The sequence below is a fragment of the Seriola dumerili genome, unplaced genomic scaffold, assembly GCF_002260705.1.
Source record: "Seriola dumerili isolate Sdu_G_001 unplaced genomic scaffold, Sdu_1.0 BDQW01000513.1, whole genome shotgun sequence".
Taxonomy (NCBI): domain Eukaryota; kingdom Metazoa; phylum Chordata; class Actinopteri; order Carangiformes; family Carangidae; genus Seriola; species Seriola dumerili.
In genome coordinates this window covers 64464-86505 of record NW_019174768.1, presented here as the reverse complement: position 1 = coordinate 86505, position 22042 = coordinate 64464, and the positions used below count along the sequence as shown (strand labels likewise).

The 22042-nt window shown below is 45.2% G+C and overlaps 1 protein-coding gene across 3 annotated transcripts in view; it reads left to right on the top strand.

Moving 5' to 3' along the window:
• The window catches only part of agap1 (ArfGAP with GTPase domain, ankyrin repeat and PH domain 1), a 134624-nt gene that overhangs the window by 89683 nt on the left and 22899 nt on the right, over window positions 1-22042 (top strand). For 2 of the 3 annotated variants that reach the window (XM_022764009.1, XM_022764007.1), the window contains 5 exons: window positions 1631-1735; window positions 6350-6518; window positions 8709-8873; window positions 10772-10933; window positions 21397-21551. In XM_022764009.1, coding sequence (XP_022619730.1) covers window positions 1631-1735; window positions 6350-6518; window positions 8709-8873; window positions 10772-10933; window positions 21397-21551 — 756 coding nt within the window. Of the gene's footprint in view, window positions 1-1630; window positions 1736-6349; window positions 6519-8708; window positions 8874-10771; window positions 10934-14974; window positions 15053-21396; window positions 21552-22042 lie in introns of all 3 variants that reach the window. The other variant, XM_022764006.1, reaches the window with a different exon arrangement.

Here is a 22042-nt window from a genome sequence, read left to right as displayed (position 1 = left end):
AAAGCTGAGCGGTCGGGGCGGCGGAGAGCAGGCTTCTGTCCATCAGCCGGCCTGTCCGTCTCCCCCCCCCCCCCTCCCCTTCCTGTGCTGTGCGCCTCTACCTCCCGCCCGCCCCCCCACATTCACGGCTGGACTCTATTAATATCCTCTGTCGGAGTGTTAATGTTGTAGAGGTCCAGTGAAGTGACACGCGTGGCAGCACGGCTGTAATTGCTAATCAGTGGACAGTTTTATCCCCCGCCGCCTCCTCCCACTCCCCCCCCACCTCTCTCTCTCTTTCTCTTCTCTTTTTGATCCTTCTTTCTCCCATTTCTCTCTCTCTCTCTCGCTTTCTCTTTGACCTTCTTGCTCTCTCTCCCGCTCACCTAATGAATCCGGCTCAAATGAAGTGTGGGCGGGCGAGCGGGCGGTCGCTCGGCCTAAACGGTCAGTCAGCCGCAGCTGATGTGCGTAGGAGAGAGAGAGTGTGAAGCAGGGACGTTAACAGGCCTGAAGAGAGTCAGACAATTAAATAACTGCTGATTTCCCTCCATCTTTTCTGCTCTCGCCGCTTTAGAGCGAGCTCCTTTCAGCTCGGCTGCAGATTTCTGCAGTGAAAATGTTGTTCTGGGCAGAAATGAGCTCTTATTTAATCGCTCTTCTGCCTTTAAGCTCGTTATCTCCGCTCCACAGACTCTCAATGTGATTGAGCTTCAACGTGCACAAAGAGCAGAATCAAAAAATCGAGATGTTGCAAAAAAGAAAAAACAAGCCTAAATAGACATAATGAGGTGAAACAGACTCAGTGATGTTCACTGTCTTCCCTGTGTGGACTCTCACATGTTTCTGTCCAGTGACGGAGACACACAATTACATTTTAAACCACAGTGTGTTTCCAGTCTTGTGTCAACAGCTCATGAGAAACCAATCACATGCACTTCAGTGACCAGATCATCCTGCGCCGTGTGCGGCGGCACCGCCATCTCTACAGGAGCTTAATGAAACCTGAGTTCTCCTGCAGGGAGCCGCTCTCGCACAGATCCAGGTTTCTAATTGGTTTATTTTAACATGTGAAGTGATGAAACCTCCAGACATGTAGAGACACGTCCTGCTCTTCAGAGTCATTAACTGTAACTGATCATCACTTACTATCCGTTTGGTAATCTGAATGACTGTTTGTGAATGAAAGGCTGCAGTAGTCCTGACCCCACCCCATCCAAAACCCCTGCGATGACCCAGACCCTCAGGTACCAGAGACACATGACACTGAAAAGTTTCCTAAACAAAGTTCCAAAGGCATTTAAAATAAATGTTGTCCAGCTGACTCCAACCAGAGGAGTGGAGGCTGTCACATGTTACACAGTCATATGGGTTTAATACTCAGGTGTCCACATACTTTTGGCCACGCTGTTGCAAGTTTTAATGAAGAAGAGGAAGTCTCAGCTTCATCATGAATAAAAGACGCTCAACAAATGAATTTAGTCACAGTTTTCATGAACAGAATTAACACCAGGTCGCACAGTCAACAAGGTGGAGGAGATGGAGATGAAGCGGATGAGGATGATGATGATGAAGAGGATGATGAAGATGAGGATGAGTTGTGTGGCTCAGTTTGTGTTGAACATGTGCTCGTTGTGTTTCCTGTGTGCAGGGCATGCTGCTGAAGAGGAGCGGCAAATCCCTCAACAAGGAGTGGAAGAAGAAGTACGTGACGCTGTGTGACAACGGGCTGCTCACCTACCACCCCAGCCTGCATGTAAGACACACACACACACACACACACACACACACTCATTACTAACCCTCTCTGATTGCTTATTAGACTCCAGTGCTCTGCCAGTCTGCACTGACCTCCATCGATCTGCAGCTCTTCATCTTCCTCCTGTGTGTCTGTCTGTCTGTGTGTGTGTGTGTGTGTGTGTGTGTGTGTGTGTGTGTGTGTGTGTGTGTGTGTGTGTGTGTGTGTGTGTGTGAAACTTGGCCAGAACACACACACACACAATGTTGATGGCTTGTGCATTAATTAGGACTCGTCATCTGTTTGCCCACGTCGGCGTTGATGATGTGAATATCAGCTGTAATGTCTCTGCTAATTGCCCCGGCTCTCTGCCCTGTTGGCACAATATCCTGCCCTGACGCTGCTTTATTATCTCACTCACACACACACACACACACTCTCTCTCTCTCCTGCCTCTGAGTCTCTGCCTGTGTCTTCATCAGATCGATGTGACACATATTCATTTTGTGCAGTGAACAACAGGTTAGAAATTTACTTCACGTTTTTACTGAGTGTGTGTCATGTTTCCATCGGGGTCGTGAAGCTGCTCTGACCTTGTTGTTCGTGTGTTTAAAGTCATAGAGAGTAAAAAGTGTTTCCTGTGGATTTTGAGCCTTAAAATAAATAAGAGAGAGAGAGAAACATTTTCATGAGGAGTTTAGTTACTAAAAACAAACATAATTTGACAGTTTGGTGCCTAAAGGAAGGAGACGGATTAGACTGAATTAATTTAAGATAGAAATTAAATGTTGTAAATAAAATGAATTAAAATGTTCAATGAACATGGAGGAAAGATGTGCACAGCTCAGGATTTTCACAATAAAAGTTGTGTTAAATACCGAAAGTATTTATAAACTTTGGATTTGAGTTGGTTTGTTTCAGTGAAGAAAGAAAAGACATGAAGAAATATTCAGTTGTCTTTTTTGATTCATCTCACGATTGTTTCCTCTGGTAAACTCGTTTGTTTCGTCTGTAAAAGTCAGAGAGAAGTGATATTTTTTAATTTAATTAAAGTAAAATTACTTGTTTTCAGCCACAAACAGTTGAAAAGATTCACGTCAAACAACTTAAAAGTTTTTATTTTTCAGCTTGAACAGTTTAAACCCAGAGCCTCAGTGGGCGGCACGTTAAAGTCCCAGTGTCCATGTGGTCAGTGGGTTTGAGCAAGGCACTCCTGCAGCCAGGGGTTGTAGGTTTGATTCCCTGCGGAGCCGCTCATGCCTGAGACGTTTCCACACTATGAGCCGAGAAAAACACTTCACCAAACTGCACACGTCCGTCACTGATGAGAGCAGCTGATGCAGTAAATTAGTGTTAAAACTCATCACTTAACACATCAACACACACTCGAGTATAAACACACACACACACACACACACACACACACACACACAAACCCCCTCCAGCACCAAAAAGCCAGGTTTTCCTGAGCGTGTTGCATCTGCAGCTCGGGCGTCAATTAGCGTGTTTGCGGAGGCTAATCGAATGAAACTCAATCAGCGCCGCTAATTGCCCGACTATGTGCAAAGAAATCACATTAATGCCGCTAATTAAGTGGATGGCAATAGATGCCACCTAATTGGCAAGAAAAGTCTCCTCTAAAGAGACGAAGATCAGGCCAAAAAAAGGAGAGACGGTAATTAATCGCCTCTCGTGTCGGAGAGACTCTGAGTTTTAGTCCTGCAGCTCCAGGCTGAAATCACAGAGCGGCGGCTTCTGTTCCGTCTGTGTCCAGATTTCACCTGCTGCTGTTTCCACGGTGACCTCTGCTGCCCCTCCCCCACAGGGGAAAGACACTGATGAGGAGGTTCTGTGATCAGCACATTTCTAATTGACTCATCAATTAATCACCTCCTCAGTATGAAATGAAAATGTTCGTGTGTCACGAGGGAATCTCAACTCAAAGTCCACTTACTCGCTCTCAGCCGTAGCTCATGGTCATCATCACAACTCAACTAAATAAATAAATACAAATAAAAATAATTTTTACATTAAAAGTAAAATTACATAACGATTTAAATTGTGTAAAATAATGACGACACTTTAATTTTATTTAGTAGCTGAGACACAGTTTTTTAACCTCAAACTAAATCAGATCGGAACAGAAATATTTAATGACAAATAAATTAAAATAAATCATATTCTTCTTAAACAGATATAAATCAGATATAAATAATCATTTCCACACAAACATAAACAGTCATTGTTAATAAGGATGTAAGATGAGTAAAATATGTCGTGATCAGGACAAACTCTGTAGCTGAGACACATTTCATTATTTATTATTGTAATTTCTTGTTAATTATTGACCTGTATTTATTCTCTAATGTTCGTTAGCTCCAGTCAGACTCGACTGTGGAGTCCAACTCGCTGTTTCTTCTGTCCACGTTTCACTCATCAGAAATGGGATTTTCAATCGAGTTTAAATGAAGAAAATTTCCTGATATTCACACATTCTGTCCATATTAGGTATTTATATATTATACAGTATTAATATCACAGTTTAGATATTAACAGCTGTGATTAGCACCACGACACAAACCACTGCACTCTGTCTTTTCTTTAGTTGGACTCGGTGTGACGACCGTTAGCTGCAACATTTAGTCTGAAGTGAAAACACCTCCTCTGTGTCTTTTATCCATTTTTCCACCACTTGTTTCTTGATGTTTCCTGTCTGAGCTTCTTCTTCTTCTTCTCCTCCTTTATCTGCCGTCGCCTCTTTAACCATCCATCGTGTGAGACGAGCTCGCTCTTTATGGATCCTGTTTCCCTCCGTGTCAGCAGTATTCAGATCTCTGTTCATGTTGCATTTTTCACACTGACGCCGCCGGGTGTGCATCCATTTAACACACACACACACACACACACACACACACACACACATTTACCTACATGTGTGTACACTCATCTTAAACACACACAAGCAGCTATAAACACACTTCATTTTTTTGACGCTCATAAATTGATAAATGCAGATACATTTTCTCTCTCGTGTTCACACACACACACACACACACACACACACACACCACCTGCTGTCGGTGTATTTGGTCGATACACACATCCGTCCTGGACGTCGCAGCGTGGTGTGGACGATCGGGCCGATGATGAAAGCTCTCCAATGCAAATGGAGGCTCAATTACTGTGGTCAATCTGTCGGAGGTGTGTGTGTGTGTGTGTGTGTGTGTGTGGAGGGTTTACCCAGCGGGCCCCTGGCTCGAGGGCTCTCCGGTGGCTTGTTAAGACGCCGTTGAGAGCACTTGGCTTTGAATTGGCCTTTTGTCAGCTGAGCTGCCAGAGGGAGGCGGGAAACACTGAGAGCGAGAGAGAGAGAGAGAGAGTGTGTGTGTGTGTGTGTGTGTGTGTGTGTGTGTGTGTGTGTGTGTAATAAGACTGTGTATGTGTGTGTGTGTGTGCTCTTGTGGTTCTATATTTGTGAGGACCAATTAGAGGTTTGGAGCTGGAGAGTGAGGACATGTCGTCCGGTCGTCGTCTCTTTAACGTGGGTCGGAGTTCATGTGTGTTGGTGAAGGTCCCGACAGGTGAACAGGTGTTTGTTTTATTACCTTTACACTCGTTTGTACTTGTGCACCTGTGAGGACCGTCACAGACTTCATGCAGACAACTGTTAAAGGACACGATGCCTCCACCTCTTAAGTCATGTGACTCTCCAGGTCTGCAGAGTGCTGGTCCTCACAGAGATAGAAGAACCAGAACACAGAGTCCTGCAGGCGTTTTAATCCGGCCCAGCGGGTAACGTGAGCTTTGTTTCTCCTCGCCTCCTTCATGTTGAAGAGGAGGCTGACCTCCCACAATGCCCTGCTCCTCTCAGGTCACCGCCGACACTCCACCCTCCTCCGAGGGGCGGGGGGACGGGGAGGGGGTGGATTTAACAAGCGCCTCTCGTTCGTCATTAACACTTATCGGAGCAGAGTTCATCATCGCAGGTCGGGCGTGTTTTCGGGCGTGTCGGCGAACGGGCGGAGCCAATCAGTGTCCGAGTGGTCGTCCACTTCAGCGCCGCTTTGAGGGATTAGTGTGTCTTTGTTTCCTTTGTACGATTTAGGGATTTAGGAACTTTATTATCCAGAATAATCCCGTCCCACCAAAGAACGACCCCCCAACACACTTCACTTCACTTTACTCCTTTATTTCCTGTTTAATATTTATTCCGTCTTTGTTCTGCCTCGAGTTTATTTACATAAAACACGATTCCTTTCACCGACTTTTGTTAAACAGTCAAACACATTCAATAATGTTCGCAACGGTTAATTCTCTGTCTTAAATTTAGTTTCTTCTGCTCGTGGAGAAATAAATCTGATTATCTATATATATATATATAATTCTTCTTTTTATCGACTCCATGTTCTCAGGTTTAATGGATCCGGATCTGTTGGATTAATCTGAGTTTGATAATCTGCAGCTTCAGTTTCAGATTTGTCTCTGATCATCAGACATCAGGAGCTGGAGTCGTTTTTAAAAGATTTTATTTTCTAACCTTTCTGAAAGATAATCAGCTGTTCTCAGGTCAGTGCTTTAATCTGACAGCTGACTCTGAAAAGTGCTGACTCAGTTTCCCGCCTCCTCTCTCAGGACTACATGCAGAACGTCCACGGGAAGGAGATCGACCTGCTGAGGACCACGGTGAAGGTGCCGGGGAAGAGGCCGCCTCGCGCCGTGTCCACCTGCGCCGCCGTGCCGAGTCCCAAAACCAACGGCCTGACGAAGGACATGAGCAGCCTGCAGCTGGGACAGACTCCAGGTGAGACCTCGGGGGGGGGGGGGGCAGTCTCACCTGAGATCCTTTGGTCTCTGTTGATTCTGAAAAGGTTCGGATATCAAGGTCAAAACGCGACGACTGGGTTCGAATTTGTTTAATATTGGTGCTGATATTTATTTAATGATCAGCGACATAACCCAGAAACAAAATCCAGATCAATATTAAAATTGTCATTTATGTCATGTCAGTGGAACCAAATCATCACCTGTGCATTTGTTGGTTAAAAGTAAAATCAGACCAATAATATAAGTTTTCAAAAAATAAAAAAAATACCAGGAAAATGATTCTTTTGTTTTCACACAAATATTTTTATTATAACAGATAAGATACGAACACTCAGACGTTTTTTATTTTTTAATTAAAGTGCAACAAAGAGAAAAGACCTAAATCAAATGAGCATTTACTGTGACCCCACTTTGCTTTTAAATCAGCAGAATTTACAATAAAAACTTTTACCTCCAAATATCGAGAATAAACAAGAGCTCGACCACTGGAAGTTTGTACCAAGACAAACAGATAAACAGAGTGACGCTGAACACAAATAATAATGGAGAAGAAGACGGCAGCAGTTAAAGACAAAAAGAAAAAGAAGAAGTTAAAGAAAGGAAAATGTATTTTATTTTGAAATGTGTGATGTAGCTTTGTGCTGCAGAAGAAGAAGACGACGTCAGCGTCACGTTTAGTGGTTGAAGTTGCTCTTTAAAATAATAATAATAATAATAATAATAATAATAATAATAATAATAATAATAATAACTTTTCTTAACAGACACATGAAATATATAAATAAATGAAATAATGTAAAGCAGATATAAAATGATTCTGAGGTCCAGTCCCTCCCTCATCAGCTGAGGCCGAGGAAGAACCGGCGATTAGATCGTCATGACGACAAATATTTTTTAATCGCGTCACCAATCGTTTCCTGCGTTTGTTTCCGACGTCGAGGAAACTGAGAGCAGGAATTTAAAAAGCAGGAGTTCAGCCTTGAAACACAAAACGCTTCTGATCACCTGGAGAAAGACGTCGTAAAACAAAAGGTGGAGAGAGACACACACACACACACACACACACACACACACACACACACACACACACACACACACACAGGGATCCAGGAGGCCCGAGCTAATAGCATGAATATTCAGTGAGCCGTACTCCATGTACTAATTATTGTCATGAATATTAATGCAATCAGAGTCCTGGCTCCACTCAGCCAGCACCAAGAAATGAGCTGTAATGAGAGAAGGAGGGAGGGAGGGGTGAGGCAGGGGGGAGGATGATTCACCCGGCTGTTGGACCATGCAGCCTCTTACTAACTCAAGGGTTTGATTTAAGCAGCCGGCTTGTGAGAGGAGGCCTTTTATGTGTTTCTGCGTGTGTGCTGCATGACTGACGCATGCGCTGTGAGAAGAAGGAGAAGAAGAAGAAACCGCCGGATTAACATCATCTCAGATTTAAAGAGATATGACTGTAGCTGTCGTGTTCTTACAGAAGAGAGGAAGACAGGAAGTGAGGGATCAATGACAGTTGATTCTTTAAATTAAATCTGCAGTCATCAGGACTTTTATGTGAACAGTGGATCAAATGATGTGATCAGCTCGAACAGAGCTGAGGTTCTTGTTCTTTAGTTTTTAATATTATGAAGAGAAAAGTTGACTGTTTTACTTCCTGTTTACTTTTCACATTAAGATTTTACACACAGAACGTACGAGGAGCTAAAATATGATGCAGAGCTTCACTGTTAAAATAATTAAACATAAAGAAACTAACAAGCTGTTTATAAAGTGTCTTAAATGGCTACACAAGTAATAATAATAATAATATCCAATAATATAATGTGTTATTGATAATATAACTTTTATTTTCTATAATTCATATAAATAATATTTTTACTGACAAACATTTTGATTGTTGTATTTCTACCGATCTGAAAACGTGAGAACCAGCATCAGGTTCATCAGGAGGTTTTCACACACGAGCAATTTGTGTTTGTGTTTTGGTTCATAATAATAAACTTTGTAAGAAGAACAAATACAAAGACAGATGAAGGAAAACAAGTTCTGCAGGTCAGATAGTTTAAATATAAACAAATATTTACAATAAATGTGTAAAAATATTACAATAAATAGCTGTAAGAAAACCGCAGACAGTAACCCTGACTTCCTCTCTCAGGTTCGGTGACCAGCAGCTCGTCGGTGTCTCAGATGGCGAGCGGCGTCAGCCTGGTGTCCTTCAACAGCCGCGGCATGGAGGGGATGCACCAGCGCTCGTACTCCGTCTCCAGCGCCGACCAGTGGACCGACGCCACCGTCATCGCCAACTCTGGAGTCAGCACCGGTGAGTGATGACGACGCGGGCCTGAGGGTTCTGACCGTAGGGTCGTAGGTCCTCCGCTGCAGCTCAGAGGGCCTCACTGCGGAGCTGCGCATGGGAGCCTATCGTTTGTCTCCCACCTGCCAGAGCTCTAATGCTGCTGTAACTGTTAGTGAAGTGTGTGTGTGTGTGTGTGTGTGTGTGTGTGTGTGTGTAAACTTGTAAAGTGGCAGTGTTACTGAATTCAAGACTGACAGCTGTCATGGTGTGTGTGTGTGTGTGTGTGTGTGTGTGTTGCCGTGACGATAAGCTTGACTGACAGCTCTGTCGTCAGTGTTGTGCCCTCCAGCCCTCCTCAAATAACGTTTAAAGCTGTGAAATGCTTTCAGTGGACTCCCAGGGGCCACACACACACACACACACATGTTGGTCCTTCTGTAGTTGTGAGGACGTTCATGCCTGTTAACCTGAACCTGATTCTAACCTGATCCCTAAAACCATGTTTACAGTTCTTTGTGAGGACGGGTCAGAATGTCCTCACAAACACAGACAGACATGTACACACACACACACACACACACACACAGCAGCATTGTGGGGGTCCTCAGCTCCAAATAAGATCTGAACCTGAACACTGCACATCCCCTGTGCCGTCTCCACATGACATGAAGTCGTCCACAGTGAAAAATATTCTTATTTCAAACTGACATGAAAACACAACAGAATCAACAAAAGGAGCCTTAGTTTCTTACTTTGTTTTATTCTGGTCGTGTTAAACTCAGCAAACATTTCAACGACATGAATCTTTCTTCGTAAAGCTTCAAACACAGACTTCAGATCAGACCACGGTCTCCATCGTTAGGACACAGCTTCAGACATGGCCGACAGTTTTTCTCCTGTGAGGAACACAGTGTGTGGTCTTTCAGGTTTTCAAAATAAAATAAAATAAATTCCTCTGACTAAAAGCTCTGCTTCAAAGTAAGAGTCAAAAGTATAATATTTGTCTTTAAGTGTAGAAGAGTAAAAGTCTGAAGTTTCCCCTGAAAGAAAAGACAAGTTGCATTAAACCAGGATTGATCATGTATTGATTAGAGCAGGTGAAGCCGTGTGTCCTGTGCTCAGTTCAGTGCTTCAGCTGCTGGCGTCCAAACTGTTGATGAGTTCAAGAGTCGAGGGAAAACCCAGAAGAAAACAATCAGAGGGAGAGTGAAGCGGGAGGAGGTGGAGGTGGGGAGGAGGGGGGGGGGGTTGACGTGGATGGAGCGCGGCTTGCAGATGGGATGGCCGTTAATCCACGGCGGTTAATTGCGCGCTCGGGGATGGCATCTTGTCAGCAGAGATAAGTTGTCACATTTTCCACTTGAGCTGAGACTAAACGATTGTAAAATAAGTTATGGCCGTCCTTGGGGCTGTCTGCCGTTTGGGACGCGGCCGCCAACGAGCGCTTGTATATGTGTGTGTGTGTGTGTGTGTGTTTTGTGCACATGTGTTTCCATCTCCACACACACCGTGCCCATGTCAGTGTCGCCGCCGCGCTCTGATATTGATGGAAGCTGAATGTTATTTTATTCTGCCGCTAGTCACAGCTGTCAGCGGCCGCCGTGAAGAGTGGAGGGCAGAGAGAGAGAGACTCCACTCCCTCTCCTGATAGCCTCGCTCGCCCCCCCCCCCCAGACCTTGATGTAGACCAGAACAGGGCTCAGTCTCATTTAGGTTCATCAGTCCTGATCCTGAGTCTGTTAACGAAGCGACTGTTAGAGCAGAAATCACTCAGTACATGTTACATATCAAGAGGTTTCTGTCACTGATCGACCTGATTTTTGAATCAATGCATTGATTGATTATTGGATCAAAGTGACGGGACACTTGAGCAGAGCCGTGTCCGGTTGTTGAACTGTTGTATTTATTGTTTGACTTCTCAGACACGGGCCTGGGAGACTCGGTCTGCTCCAGTCCCAGTATCTCCAGCACCACCAGTCCCAAGATGGAGCCGCCGCCGTCGCCGCACGCCAACCGCAAGAAGCACCGGCGGAAGAAGAGCACCAGCAACTTCAAGGCCGACGGCCTCTCTGGTACTGCAGAAGGTAACGCCATCTCCCCTCCCCTCGCCTCACACTTTCCCCGCCCAGGTCCGACCAGTAACTCCACCCCCCCGAAACAAGTCTGACGATGCTGGAGGTGTCACAGAGGACGCCACAGTTCACCTGGAGGAACTCCTCCTGGAGGAACTCCTCCAGGTGAACAGTGCGTTGTGTAAAAATCCCAGAAGAAGAAACACGGTGCTGATGTTGTGGGACCAGGGTTGGGAAACGCAGTCATGTGATCGTCTGAGACTCCTGACCTCCGCTGAGAGGGAGGGATCTCTCCATCTTCTCATTCTGTCAGCCCCTCATCTCTTCATCGTGTTGGACTCTCTTCTTCTTCTTCTTCTCCTCCTCCTCCTCGTTCCTCTTCTTCTTCTCTGTCTCAGTGTGTTTGGGTTCGTCTGTGACGTGACTGTGTGTCTGTGGATCAGTTTGTAACATAACCTGCCATTTGGTCGACGCTTTGATCCGAGTGTTTTCCTCTGGTGCAGTTCTATAAACAGAAACCTGTGACCTGACACACAGGAAGCCTGGACTTCATCTTCATGACTGTACACACACACACACACACACACACACACACACACACACACCAGGTCCAGGTCACAGTCAGACTCTATAAACTTCTCTTCCATTGACTCGTTTAAAAACAGATTTCTTCTTCATTTCATTAGATGTCGAACTCGAGCTCTGACAAACCCTCACACACACACACACACACACACACACACACACACTGGTTCACACACACTCTCACACACACTCTCTCACACTCTGTTGATGGTTGAACAGATGTGGCAGCAGCAGCAGATGTGTAATGTTCGTCTCTCCATCACGGAGGCATCAAGCAGCTGACAAGGCAAGTGGCTGTCTGAGTGACGGATGGACGCCGCGACCGCTCTCATCTCTCCTCCTCCACTCTCGTTTTCATCTCCTCTCCTCGTCTTTTCTTTCCTTTGTTTTCTTTTTTCTATCTCTCCTCACATCTCTTTCAGCCCTTTTCTGTCTTTTCCCTCCTCTCTTCTTTGTTTTTCCTGTCCTCCATTTTCTTTCCTCTTCTTTGCATCCCTTTGTTTTTTCTCCTCCTATCACCTCCTTTCTTTTCCTTTCTCATTTTCTCCTCTTCTGTCCTCTTGGCATTTCTTTACCTTTTCCTCCTCTTTCCTTCCTCCTTTCCCTCCACTCCTCTTCTAATTCATCTTTCTCTTTTATTCTTCTAATCTCTCTTCTTTCTTTCTCCATCTTTCTGCCCTCCTCTCTTCCCTCCTTCATTCTGTTCATTTTCATTTTCTCTCCATCCTCCCAGATATTCTTTAACCCTGTCGTTGCTCCTCTTCGTCCTCTGACCGTTTTATTATCAAACACTCTGAGCGCCTCTGGTTGTCGACGCTCCGACTCCTGCGACTCGCCCTCCTATTACTCAGCCAGAGAGGCTTAAGTGAAATATTATAAATAATCCACCGTATTGAAATCTTTTATCAGCTGTGTCACTTTCATTATTCAATAAGCGATTAGTAACAGTCTTCCCAATTTAGCCATTAAGCACTGAGCGCGCTCCGCCGGCCGCCGGCTCGCCGCCTGTCACGCCGGGCGGGCGGGTGAAGTATCTTCATGTCAGAGCGAGGCCTGGCGTAATTCATGAGGGGGAACCGCCCTCTGTGGCCGAGCTCCCCCAGGTAGGACCACACACACACACACACACACACACACAGTATCAGCTGCACTGACTTCAGTCTGCCTTTTTAACCACCACACACGGTGATGTCGGCGTTTCCATCCGGATCATCAGCTGATCTTTTTACACTTTATTTAATGAGGAAGTCACATTAACATCAACATCTCATTTACAAGTGAGACCTGATCAGAAAAGTAGAATAAATTAAAATGTATATTTATAGCAAAAATACAAGTTTTCACCTTTTAAATCTACGTGTGTCCAAACAAACAAGTGAACATGTTTATATAATCAGTGCTTTATAAACCAGTCTGTGGTCCTGTTGGGATCCTCATGGTCCCAGGAAGAGTTGATGGTTTTGGGGACGTGTTTTTCATTCTGCTTGTAGATTTCAGATCAGCTGTGATTTAATACGATCTGGTCTTTACATGAGCTGTGCTGCATGCGTCACGGAGAAACGTACGTCCCGACGCCCTGACGCTCTGACGGGGAGCAAACTCAGAAAGAAGCAGCTAGAGTCACCACATTTTTCTTTTTTCGTCATCTGTCACCGCTGGAAACATTTCATAAACAAAACTAATCTCAAAGTTCATCTGAACAATAATCAGCAGATTCATCCAGCTAAAACTAATGTAGCAGCCCCTTCATGATGCTTATTATATGTCCCACTGCTTTAGACACACACACACACACACTCACACACTCACACACACACACACACACACACACACTCACACACTCACACACACACACACACACACACACACACACACACTCACACACTCACACACTCACACACACACACACACACACACACACACACACTCACACACACACACACACTCACACACTCACACACACACACAGCTTCAGATATGTGAAGTGGCCCCACACAGGTAACAGCAGGTTCACTGGTCACATTCCTGGATTTCTTTGATTCTTCGACCAGTAAACAAGGTGTGTGTGTGTGTGTGTGTGTGTGTGTGTGTGTGTGTGTGTCCTCTCAGGTTACACACAGGGTGTCTCTTCCTAACTGAGTCAGTGTGTCGATCAGCTGGATGATGCACCTGCAGCTCGGCGTCTCTGACTGGATCTTTGTGAACGTGAATTCCTTTAAAGTCGAGGTTAATCAGGACGAAGGCTGCGCTCGTCATCACAGGTCAATTTGGGTCAGCGGGGGTCAGACAGGCGGGAAACAAAGAGATCCGCTGTGCTGGAGAGTCCAGGTGGTCCAGCAGAGAGCTGACAGTCGGGACGTGTTGTGGCCTGTTTTTGGTTTTAAATTTATCATTTCAAGATGTAATTTATTCGTAGTTTGAGTTTATTGTTCTGTGTTAGTCGACGCTCCGCTGTCTGTGAGTCTTTCCTTCAGGGGTCCAACCTGTGACCTTTTGAAAGCAGCTCTGATTCATTTGTAGCTTGATAATGTTCCTGAGATCAGCTCAGACCTTCGCTCATCGCTCGCTTCGCCCTCTGTGGACGAACGAGAGCGACAAGCTGAGTAACATTTAAAGCGCCGGCCTTTCGTCTCACGCAGCCGCGACTGTGTTTCATCCTCTGTAAATGTTGCTTTGGTGGCAAATGCTCACAGTAGCCCCCGGGGGAGTAAATATCACAGAGGGTTTGCAGCAGTGTTAAGAGCATGAAAAGGACCAGAGGTCAGAGGTCACGCAGCTTGGAGCTCGACCGCTGGAGAAGGAATCGAAACTGCAAGAAATCATTGTTTTCAGTTTCCTCGTTTTTGTCTTAACGTGTAACCGTACATTCATCTGTATCAATAATCAATAATCAGGTTTGTTGTGTGATTGGATTTTTCATGCTTGAACAGATTTACAGGCTTCAACAGTTCGTTAAATCAAACTTCAGATTAATTAGCACTGGTATTTTTATTTACTAAATATTTCCAGTTGCTTCTTCTTGGCAGTTTTCTTGATCAGCGTCACTGTCGACACTTCCTGCACTGATGTTTCAGATTAAAAGCTCTCCAAATTTTAATGTGAAAATCATCCAGGAAGTGTTGAGTTTCCTCGACAGTAGCCGGGGGGTGTCCCTTCTTTCAGAGTGCAGGGTGTCGTTTGTTTTAACCACCTTGTGCCAGGTGGGACCAGAGAGTTAATGGTTTGATTGTGAATCTCAGGTTTGAACTGGTTTTTGTTTTTGGTTTCGTTCGTTATGTTGCAAACTTTCATCCCTTCATTGTGCTCATTGGCTCCTCCCACTCCCACACAAGGCCACGCCCCCTTCGAATCAGTTTTTTGACACCTTTCTCTTTGCTTTTCTGTTTTTCTCTTGTTCATGTCGTCTCATTCCTCCGCTCTATCCTTCCCTCTCCCTCTCTTCTCTCTTCCTGCCGTCGGGGGACGCAGCCAAACGTAAAGCGTGGAAACTAAATCGTGTCGGTAGTCTGCGCAGCATTTACACCAACAGTCTGCACAACTCCGAAGGTAAAACAACCTGCAGCGGCGGGGCCTGTGGCGGACAGGTGGACCACCCGCCGACCCCACCCCGGCCCCGCCCACTGCTGCAGGGATGGAGCACCCTGCTCCTGGAAATCAGTGACGTGGTGATCTGCGGGGTCTGAGGATGTCTGGGTTTAAACTGGGCTACGAGTTTTAATGGGTCGTGATATGATTAAAAAGATAATCAAGAAGAAAAGAGATAAATATGAATTTAAATATATTTTTATTTTTCCAGACTTGCCCCTAAAGTTCACCTGTTAAAGCCTTTAAAGTGTTTCAGTTAGAGCAGGTGGTGAAGGAACAACAGACCTGTAGCTTTACGTCTGTCATATTTAGTGGACGGCTCTAAATACTACATTACCCATAAGCCTCGGCTGCTGATGAAACAGACAGAGCTGCAGCAAAAGCAAAATAATTAGTTGTTTTGTTGTAAACAGGATGTGGTTTTATAGTTGCTGCATTCATCCATGTGACAGAAGTTTAAACTTGATTGGATGTTTGTTGCTGAAATGCACCTTGGGAATTGTAGTTAAGTTTTTACGTCCACCAGCTTTTGACTTTTTATCAAAGAACCAGATGTTTTCTAACTCACTCAGATGAGTCAACGAGGAGAGTTTTACGCAGATCGAAGCCAATCAGAGCTTTAATTTTCAGAACCAGGTGCGTCCGAGTAACTCCTCCCACATTTAGTCACGACCTGCTTCACTCTTGTTTAACCTGGACGTCTTTTGACCTGCGGCTCACCACATCGGTGTTTCCTGGTGCTGTCAGTGTGTGTTTGATTCACCACCTCGATGAAGAAAATGTTCATTTTCATGATGAACTGTCTCCTCCCTGCCTGAGTCACCTGACTTGTCCATCATGGTGTCTTTCCCTCCTTGCATCCTTGTGCCCCGCCCTCCTCACCTGTGAGGATACAAACAAACAAACGCACCCAGAAGCATGCGCTGTACAGGCGGTGATGTGATCGACGCATCTCTGATGTGTCTTTACTTTGATTTAACCCCATCCTTCCTGACGTGACCAGTGATGATGGAAACTACCTCAGGTGTGTCTGCATGATTGGAAACAGGTTAAATCATCTCCAGTTACTCTGCCTCTCCTCCACGCCCCTCCCTCTGCGTCTACACGCTGCACTTACATATTTCTTTTTCAGGGAGACTTCAGAACAATCGGCTGTAATATTTTCCAGGTTATTAATGTTGTAAAAGGCTGCGAATAATATGGGGAGTAATGACCTGTGTCACAAAGCAATACTGTGTGCGGTGACATTTAAGGCTTTTAATTTGTGTTTCCCGAGGCCCCCTTTTGTCTCCCTCACGCCTCCCCTCTCATTGCACCTACCGTCCTGCCTGTCACACCCACCCCCACCCCCCACCCCCACCGCTGGGGCGGTCTCGACACCTCACACCCTGGGATGATAGGCTTGTATGCATGTCCTGCCCCCCCTCCCCCCCCGCGTCTTGTAAATGCTGTATATTCGGTTTGTTCTGTTTCTGCTGTTAAAGGTTGCTGGTGTCAGAGTTCACAAATTGCCTCGGCGCCACCTCTCTCCGTGTGAATGTCGCCCACAGTTGCCGAGAGCGGTGGCAGTAATTACCAATACGGCAGGAGTGACTCGCCGTCTGTGTGTTTGTGTGTGTTTGTACTCTCATGCATACGTTTAGGAGGAGAAGGCCCGGCAGGTTCAGGTGGCTGCAAGTGTGCAGGAAATCTGAGAATCCCAGACAGAATTCATCCAAATGATCTACGATCCAGAATCTAAAAGGAAAAATCTCGTCTTTAGAAACTCTTTTTATTCTCTAATTAATCCCATAAAGTTTTATTTTCTTAAAAAATCTCAAATCAGCTTCATGAAATCCTTCGTCTTGATTCTAATGCACCAACCTGATTTTGATGATGATGCGTCGCTACTTTGTCGAGTTTTGTCGTTGCCATGGAAATATAAAAGTTAATTTTAAAATTCCCACCAAAGCTGAAAATGTTTAAGTTGCCAGTGTAAGATGCAAAAAGTGGCACAATTAAAACCAGAACAAAAAAGTCCATTTACTAGTTTGTTCTGGTGCTTTCAATTGATCACATGGTCTTCATTAATTTACTGTAACATTTATTTATTTATTTATTTATTCTACTTCCTGTCTTTGTTGGCTTTTATTGAGCTGCTGTTTCCAAGTTTAAGAATTAATAAAATATTTTTTGGCGGCAGAAAAAACAGGAAACACAACATCTGATACACCTTATAAACCTGATGTGGTGTTTGATTTATTCACCTGATCAATCAAAGTCCAATAGTTGATCTCTTTTATCTCTGTGTTTGATCTCCACCAAATATCCGTCTCTTTATCTGCTAAATGTTCAACTTTCCTCACCTGCATCTCTAACAGCAGGAGTGTTTCTCAGATCTTGTCTAACTGTTGTTTTTTAAGACATGAAATGAGCTGAACGAGGCCGAGCAGCTGCAGAGGTTTTGATATAGCATTTTTAAATAAGAAGCAGCTTCACCTGTCCTGTGCAGACAGGAGCTGAGGAGTGTAGCACAGGCTCAGGTGGGGGTTTCAGAGAAAGGCTGGGTGGTGGGAGGGGTTCTTCAGTTGCACAGCCTAATGCCCCCCTCATTTTATTCATTACCCGCCGCGGTGCGCTGGGTCAGCGTGCAGCATTTAAATCCAGAAACAGCATTTGATTTTCGCCGCGGAGAGGCAGGCCCTTTCTGGATTGTTGGTTTCCGTAATTGTCAAGCAGCCAAACACCCCTCCCCCTGAAAACAGAGAATCATGGGAATTTAATTATGATGGGATTCTTGCTCTTGACCCTGCGGGCTCAACCGGAGCTTGATGGGTGGGCCGTCGTTTAGAACGGAGATACACCCGGTGCAGACCCAGGAGCCTCCGAATACACTCTGGGAAGTGATCATTCACTCTCTGCATTATGGCGAGTTCACCCTTCATTACACACGGTTTAATACACACTTTTAATTTCTACCCTTCCCTGTGGAAGAAGGAAGACGAGATGGACGAGGTAACCCTTGAAAAACCGGCACCCAGCAGGTGCTTTGATTTGGAGACGGGTCACCTGAGGTCACCAGAGGTCACCAGTATCTTGGTTTGACGCATTACTGGCTTTTAACAGTGTCAGGAGAGAAGAGTCCAGTGACAGAGAAAGCTGAAGGTGTAGGAGTTGCTGAAGGATTGTCAGGTTTTCATATGGTCTGTTGTTTGGTCTTGAGGACAGATGTGGTCTAGACCTGATCCAGAAACATAAGTTGGACCGTAACGTTCGACCCTGATCAGATGGAAAGTTCACTGAAGTTTATTTGGAGACCAGAATCTAAAATGTCAGATAACATCAATGTAATGATGTAAACACAGAGTTTGACAGTAATCCTGCACTTAGACCCAACGACAGACAAGCTCATGTTTCTGCTGCAACAGGTCCGGCAGCTAAATCAACCTTTATTGATAATCAAACCTGATTATCAATAAAGAGCTACTGTAGAATGTATGAGTCCACAGATGCATGTTTTAATTAGTCATCAGTCTTTAACGTTATTATTCAGTGTTTATTCATGAACAAATATTGTCATTGTCTTTCATGTGACTTTAATCAGAGTGAATAAGTTTAAATGGATGTATTTGGTCATGGTGTTGATACTTGTGTTTATCTTTTATCAAGTTTTCATTGTGGGAAACAGTTTCATGTCATATCAAAACATTATTTTAGTGGATAAAAAGGATGTGAATGAATATTTCTGTCACTGTATCAGCTGCCAATTTAAAAGTCTGCTTTAACCTTGAGCCATTAACCAGCCCTTGTAAACAGTAGTTTTAATTAACATCAACTAATCAGACTCAGCCCATCAGCAGCCTGAAGCACCAGAGAGATGAAAACGATCCACCGTCATCTTCGGCAAAGGAAACTTTGGTCAGCAAAGGTGTTTTCAATCTCTTTATCCTGGAAGTGGAAGGGTTTCTCAGCCAGTCGTTTGGCCTCGGGGCTCTTCCTTCCATCCTTACCTTCCGTCCTTCCTCTCCTCGGACAAGGCCATTGATTATCCAGAGCCAAGCCAGAGGGGAACTTCAGCTCCGGTGCTCTGAGACGCTCCCAATTAGCCAAATGACTGGAGCTGAGGAAGAGCAAATGGTCGTTCCCTCGCGGGCCGGCCGTGACCGCTCTCCGACTGATTAAACCTCTCATCTTTTCACTGCTTCACTCCCGGCACACGTCATGAAACTGCTGCTTCCAGAAACGCTGGCCCAAAGTGTCATGAATGATTACCGAGCTCAGCGCTGAGAGATTCTCTTCACATGCACTTTTATACGAGTGTACACGTCGCTGATAAAGGAAACATGGTGCTTTCTTTCCTTTTTCTTAGAGACACAACCTTTCTTTGACACGTAACCTCTTCAGGTGCCTTTGTTGAGGGTCGTACCAACAGAAACTGAGGCATGCTGGGACGCGCTGGAGGCTGTGCTTTGATTAAGTGATTACCCCTGCGTCCCTCCTGCTCTCCCCCACATCTCTTACCTCCTCTCTGAGGCTAATTGTAAACAGAAGCCGCCTGTTGTCTGATCTGCGGCGGTGATGATACCGGCTCGCAGCCATGCCCCCACTTCACCTCTCCTCCCCACCCTCCCTGTGAAAGGAAACGGTTTCCAAATGTTCCTGAGTCACGCTCGAACACATCTGAACAACGTCCTGAAGAGTTTCTACATTCACATGAACAGTTAGAAAACTTCAGAGCTACGAGTTTAAAATCAGAGTTAACCCTGAAAACACAGTAAAGACTGAGCTTGTTAGTTAAAGTTAAACTAAAGTTGAACTTTTCACACTGAAAAATACATTTGTTGAGAGGTGGGTGAAAACAAAGTCAATCATTTGTCAATATCACAGTGAACTGGATGTTTGGGTTTTAGACTGAAGCTCCGAGAAAACGACCGAACAACTGATTATTGGACAGATTGATCAGTGATCATTAGTGATCATTAGCTGTGGCTCTTGTTTTAGAGACTGAACAAATGTTTGACTTCTTCACTTGATAAACAACTGAAACAGAAACTCCGTCACCAGTGGATTTATGGAGTTATTTTAGCTGCTGTTGTTTCTGTTACATCAGAATGTGAAGACTGTTCTCGTCCAATCAGAGAGAACTGGGTTTACAGGTTTAAAAATCGAAAGATTTAAGATTCTGTTTCATGTGGATGACCAAGAATCTGCACTGACGCAGGATTGTTCTGTTGTTAATGAAACATAAATATATTTAAAGGTGGTTTTTGAGTGAACTGTCCCTTTGAATGTGACACAGACTCTCAGACCTGGAGTCTCTTCTAAAGTCGTATACAAACACACACATGCTCACACACACTCGCTCTAATTGACTCCTGATTGTCCCATTAACCTCTGGGGGGGGTTCTGGGTAATAGATCCATATGTCCCCCCTCCAGCAGGCCCTGATTGTAATGACTGACCTCTCCCACTGACATGTCAGCAGAGGAGAGGGCAGGACGCTTCGCTGCTGGTGGTGGGGGGGGGGGTTAATTTGGGTGACATCCTGGCTTCAGGGGGCGGGGTCAAAGAGGTCAGCAGTGGTTGGTTCAGGAGAACAGGTGTCCCTCAGTCAGAGCGCAGACCTGGTCCAGGACTGAGAGGTCTGCAGCAGATCAGAGACTCGGCCCTTTATAAACCAACAGCAGCATCTTTAAATTAACCTGAGTAACGACCTTTCAGGTGATATGAGTCTGATTTTCTAATCGTCTTAATGTGACTGTTGGGGAAGGTGAACTCTGACCTCCAGTCGCTCTTCTCCTCCACCAAGAAGAAGGTTTTCACTCTGAGAGCAGAAGAACAGGACACAGCCACGAGCACTGAGTTTCCATATCAGCTGCTTTCTGCTTCCATTGTTACTGCAGCTGTGAAACGTACTTTGTTTTACCTCAGTCTGTTAATTATTGATGATTATTGTCATTAACAACACAGGGCAACAAATCAAATTAAAACCTGAAGCTTATAGAATGAGCCTAAACATGTTATAAATATATATAATATACTACTTCCATCAGACTCTAATGTCACTTTATATTTTCTTTGATCAGTGATTTCCACATGAAATAAAGACGAAGGTTTTTGGTTCTAGGTTCATTTGAATGTTGTTCAGACTGATGTTCTGACCGTGTCGTCACTCTGGATCAGAGCGTGAACCAAATGGCTGTCAGTGTGTGTGTGTGTGTGTGTGTGTGTGTGTGTGTGTGTGTGTGTGTGTGTGTGTGTGTTGTGACTGATGTCTTTGCGTCGATGAGTGCTCCTCCTCTAAATCTCTGTTTCCTGTCCGACAGAACAAGAGGAGAACTTTGAGTTCACCATCGTGTCGCTGACGGGGCAGACGTGGCATTTCGAGGCCACGTCATACGAGGAGCGAGACGCCTGGGTCCAGGTCATCGAGAGCCAGATCCTGGCCAGTCTGCAGTCCTGCGAGAGCAGCAAGAACAAGGTGAGCTCCTCAAACCCAACCTGAGGTTTCCTGGAGCAGCTCCAGCTTTAGAGGGAGAGTTTGAGTCAGGAGCCGTCGGCTCGTTTGAATGAGGAAATGTATGAACTGCATCACACTGGAAGTAGATATGATGATCAAACAATGACTTTACACACACACACACACACACACACACACTCACATAATTACAAAATACCAATCACTGTTCCTCACTTTCAGCCTCAGCGTTGCCATTTTCCACCTGCACATGCAGCAGGCGGCTCCGCTCTCGGTCCAGGCCCGCTGTGTTTACGCCTCAGGCTCTCAGCCTTTTACTGCCCCCCCACCCCCCCACCCCTCCTCATTCCCACCCAAAACACCAGCCCCCCCTCCCTCCCCCATTCCATTTGTTTGCTGTATTATTCCTTCATTCAGGGTTCAGCCTGAAACGGCAGCGACGTCGGTCGGACTCACGTCTGTTCACCTGCGGCAGAGAGAGTGAAGTGTGTGTT